The sequence below is a fragment of the Populus euphratica genome, unplaced genomic scaffold, assembly GCF_000495115.2.
Source record: "Populus euphratica unplaced genomic scaffold, PopEup_1.0 scaffold3470.1, whole genome shotgun sequence".
Taxonomy (NCBI): Eukaryota; Viridiplantae; Streptophyta; class Magnoliopsida; order Malpighiales; family Salicaceae; genus Populus; species Populus euphratica.
Genome location: NW_011503295.1, coordinates 5,706 through 10,634, shown reverse-complemented (window position 1 = coordinate 10,634; position 4,929 = coordinate 5,706). Strand labels below are relative to the sequence as shown.

The window sequence follows — 4,929 nt, the reverse complement described above, 5'->3', positions numbered from 1 at the left end:
ACTATTATTTAAGAAAACAAAATAAGTAATTTATATTTTCATAATTTGAAAATGTAAACCATCATGTTGTGTAGAGGTTTTGTGTTGTAGTTTATGGTTCAGATACAAATGCTTTTATTTCATGTTTTGTTGCCATGAATGATTAATAGATTGGAGGATGTGGGGGCAACACCTCTGCAGTATGATAAAGAGATATTAAAAAATATATTAATATTTATTAAATGATTAAGAATTCTAGGGTGATTAGGTTTTCTTAAATGGTTTAAGATTTACTATAAATATATATTATGTAGTTTTATATATTTCAACATAATAAAAAATAAAAATTCATCGCCCATATGGATATAGATAAATTGTTGAATCACTTATATTTTTTTGGCTTCTCTTTTATTGCAATATAGTTGCTTAGGTTTTTTTACAACTATATTATGTTTTTTTTTTTAAAAAAGATAAGCCTTAGTATTAATCCAGGTAGGCATAAGTGCTGTTTCCTTTGGAAAATTAATTTAAATATGGAATACTGTGTTAAGCACTAATGCTTCAATTAATACAATAAAATATAAATATTCAAGACTAGTGCGGGTGGATGAGTTTGCATGCAAATAAATATTTTTATTGACTTTAGGGTTGCGAAGGAGTGGAGAAAGGAAAGTTTTCTAGTGTAAATTGTCAAATGTACCATGTTGATATCTCTAATTTTATTATAGGCTAAATGATACATCTTTTTCTATTTTTATAAGTAATCTTAATCTTCATCTTAATTTAATCATTCTATTTTCTATCTTTAATTAAAAGTTTACATTTACTAAGTGAGCAAAACAATTATAAGTTATCTTCTAAAGTTATTTTATTTAATTTGGAAGGGGACTTTTCTCCAAATTTGTGACTTCTAATTAATATGAGAAAGCCTACCTCTTCAATATGAAGACACTCTATAATTCTTACATAACCATTTACAATTTTTTTTTATATCAATTACAATATTCATGGATTTTGTGTATATTATATAAATTATAAAAAAAAATATTTTTTTATTTGATTTGATGAGCAAACTAGTATTCTTATAATTTCTCAAAGAAAAGATAGCAATAGAAAGCTACAAATGGGACCGTATGTATCAAAGACAGCCACGGCTAGACAGGGAGCTCTATCTTCAGTTCCACAAATGTTGTCTTTTATATGTGGTCCGCAGCTTGGCTTTTTTGAACTGTCATGGTCGACCTTGTACAGCTACATTGTTTCTGATAAATTTGAGAAAGGGACACGAGAACTTTTCTTCGAGAATATTATAGACTTGTGGTTCGGTAGCCAAATCGGAGACCTACCTGCCAAATCGAAGTGAAACGAATGGCTAGCAAGGGCATGACTGCCATGTTAAACATCCATCACATTTCTGAAGCTTTGTTTTGGCTTAATATGCGTATACCAGTGCCACACTAACTGAGAGAATCCTCCGATGCCGGCTAGCTAACTCGTACGGCGCATCCCGTTTTGATTGATACCTCTACACCACTTTGGTTTAAAAACCGTAAAAAATAAAAAATAAATAAATTCTGCAATATCTGAACATTTTGAATGTTTTGTGTGATTTATAATTTATTCGTGAAACCCTTGATTTTCATAGTGGTATTATGTTTAATAGAGTATTGCTGATTAATCTTTCTATATTTATATATTTTGCCGAAATATCAAGACTCAAACCATTAAATCAAACAATCACAGAGAATTACTTGTAAAATAGTAACAAATTAATCTCTAAGAGTAATTACAGAAATTTTATTTTAAAAATCAATATCTTTGATTTAATCTACAGGCATTTGAAACGGGGGTGTTTCATAAAGTAGTTGTCTTTAAATCAAGTATTTAAATGTTTTTGCTAAAATCCCACTAAAACAATATTATTATGCATGTACTTACAGCTTTTGAATAGACCCGGAAATTAAACACCAGAAAACCGAGCTTAATTGGACCGATGAATTTATTTGAAGTCTTTTCTACTGGCATTCGCCTGCCCTAGAAAATTTTATTTAGGAGTTTTGTAGCAAAAATTATAAGGCTAAATAGTAAATATTTTATATTTAAAGGGACTGGATGCCTAATTATTATAAAAAAAATTAAAAATTTAAAGACTGAAATCAATATATTTTAAGATTTTGAAGGTGCCAAGGTTTCTCAAAACATAACGTAAATCCATTGGCCCTGCATGTGGACTTAATAAAAAAGCCAAATATCCAAGAACACAAAGTTTTAATTTAAGTCCACTCCTTGCACAAATTAGATGATAAAATTCAGAACCCTAAAATCTAAGCAGTCATATTGATGCGATATACGGTATTTTTCATTTAAAATTATACGTTAAATTTCTTATTTAACAGGTTCATCTTCAATTATTTTCTTACACTCTTATATATAATATCTAAGATCAAATTGTTAATCTCAAACCAAATAAAACCTTACCTTAAATATCTCTATACATTTGGTCCCAATCCCCAAAAAAGGAAAAAGAAATTGAGTTAAAGAATTGAAAATAGACAACCTCTTGAGTTTGGTATTATAATAATACATTATGCTTTTTAAAAGTATTTTTAATTAAAAATATAATAAAATAATTTTTTATTTTTGATATAAGCATGTTAAAACCATTTAAAAATATCTAAAAAATATTAAATTAGTATTTTTTTCATGTAAAAACCAATTTAAATAAAAAAAGCTAAACAAAAAGGTTGTGATAGAAAAAACCAAAAAACCTTCACTCGAACTAAAGTCGATTTGAACATTGTTGTTTGTAGTATTTGAAAGGTGCACCTTACCGTAATCATGAATAATTTATTCCGCCTCCGACCACAAAAATGAGCCTTAAGATCTTGTCCTTTCTATCCCTCTCCTTTGTGATCTCTACTCTTTAATACAAGAGATATATAGTAATTAGTGACAAAATCTAATCGAAAATTTAATCCTAATAAGCTCCCCGACCAATCATCTGTTGATACTGGTCCAAAGACCTCTGCCTTTGCAGCCTCATTTCCTCGTTAAACTTGTTTATGAACGCCTCTACTCGCCTGTTCAACTCATCCTGACTCGGAGAAGGTTCTTTCCTGAGTTTCCCTGATCCATGAGGACTCCGACTCAGCTTCTCTGATCTGCCGCTGATGCTATCGTTAAAAGCCTCATATTTCTTCATCGTCATCCTTTTCGGTGATGGAGCATTCTCACGGCGCACGTGCGAGTCCCACGCGTCGGATTTCTGAAGGTGTCTGGCTAATGGCATTGGACGACCATCCGTTATAGTCTTCCACGTGGTCTCCAGCGTGTCGTGCCGTTTTGGTTTTGATACTCGCAATGCCGCCGCCTTCCCACCACCTAAAATAGCATCAAGAATCAAAATTTAGAAATCACCGATTCATTCTACAGTTCTACTCGGTGGTTTTTGCAGATTTTTTGAATAATCATCCTTATAAGGTAAATCATTAAAAAGACATTATATAAGAAGGTTAGGATGAAAAGTTTTTCTTTTTTAAAAAATTGATAAGAGAATCTCTCATTAATTCTTCATATTTCTAAATAGCTTTATGGTTGGAAAAAATATAAAAAAAACCCCAGATAGATATAGTGGCTTCAAACATTCACAAATGTGTATTATACCTACGACGATAAAATATTTATTTGTGTGTAAAAATAAAAAAAGAAAAGAAAAGAAGAGGATCTACCTTCAGGACTTGCTTTCAAAGATTTCCTGCGACCTAATCTTGCAGAAACCAATGGTTTCTCTTCGTTTTGATCTTTCTCAATCAAGAACTCTATAGAATCACTCCTGTAGGGAGCTGCCTTATTCACTTCCCTTTCATATACGTCACCACTCTTTACCGCACAATCCTCCACAATCACAGTCTTATCCTCCACATCCAAATATTCATAATCACCATATCGATCACTTGCAACAACAGCTTCGTTAGCATATGCAGCACTCCTTACACGAACGGATATATCCTCCTCCTCCTCCGTCACCTGCACAGGAGGGACAATAGTATCCGCTGGTGGCAAGGGGACTTGCTGTTCTTGGTTTGGCTTTTGAAGCTGAAGCTTGGAAGAGGCAAGAATAGAGATGATTATGCAGTTGATGACCAAGAAAAGATAAGGTGGCTGAAGCCAAGAAATAACGGAGGAATACATGATAGGTAGTTCAGAGACCGCAAAGTCTGTTACCAGTACTGGAAGCTTTAGTATCACTGCTAAAGATAATACCCCAGTTGATATCAAAGCCACTTTGAGAGAGAGCATTGGATTTCCAGAACTCGATGCTGGAAACACTGTTCTTTTTCACACTTAAAATGGAGCTTCAAGAATCAAGATTGTTCAAATCCTCAGGTTCTTGGTTCTTAGATCAGAATGGAGAGAGAGAGAGAGGGAGGGGGGGGAGAGGAGGTGAATGTGAGAGTTTGCGGGTAGAGAAATGAGGAAATGGAAGGGTGTTATATAGAGAGTAGAAAGAGTTTGTGGTGAGAAGTGTACTTGTGTGATACGCTAGTATGGTATTCCCCTTTATTGAAACATATTTTTTTATTAACTTAGAAAAAGGTTCGGGTGGTGCTAACTTTATTTTTTCTATAAGGAAAACTTTAAATATAAATTAAAAATTTATATAAATATTTAATAAGATAAATTAAGAATTATATGTTTTAATAAATAATAATAAATTAATATGTTAATTTCAATCAAATATTAAACTAAGATAAACATGTTATTTTTTAAAATAAAAATCTAAAATTAATTTGTTTGGGTTTGAAATTTAGATCTTTAAAATTTTAATTCATTTGAATTACCAAAATTTTATTTTATTTTATCTAATTAATCATTAACTCAACATCAAAATTTATTTTTAATGTTGCGATAACTCCATATATATAATGTTAATAGAAATAAAATATCAAA

The 4,929-nt window shown here is 31.3% G+C and overlaps 1 protein-coding gene across 1 annotated transcript; it reads right to left on the bottom strand.

The window, feature by feature from the left end:
• Positions 1–2,759: 2,759 nt before the first annotated feature.
• On the bottom strand, positions 2,760–4,482 carry LOC105119755 (uncharacterized). Its single transcript, XM_011017933.1, has 2 exons — positions 3,708–4,482; positions 2,760–3,360 (listed from the first exon to the last, which is right to left on the bottom strand). Exons 1-2 carry the CDS (start codon positions 4,276–4,278, stop codon positions 2,957–2,959), a joined length of 975 nt encoding a protein of 324 aa, XP_011016235.1. The 5' UTR covers positions 4,279–4,482; the 3' UTR covers positions 2,760–2,956.
• Between the last annotated feature and the right edge of the window lie 447 nt (positions 4,483–4,929).

Excerpts from the sequence above, each read along its gene's own strand:
- LOC105119755 (XM_011017933.1), bottom strand. The coding sequence starts at position 4,278 with ATGCTCTCTCTCAAAGTGGCTTTGATATCAACTGGGGTATTATCTTTA. Across the intron at positions 3,361-3,707 it reads TTTGAAAGCAAGTCCTGAAG|GTGGTGGGAAGGCGGCGGCA; the intron begins GTAGATCCTCTT and ends ATGCTATTTTAG.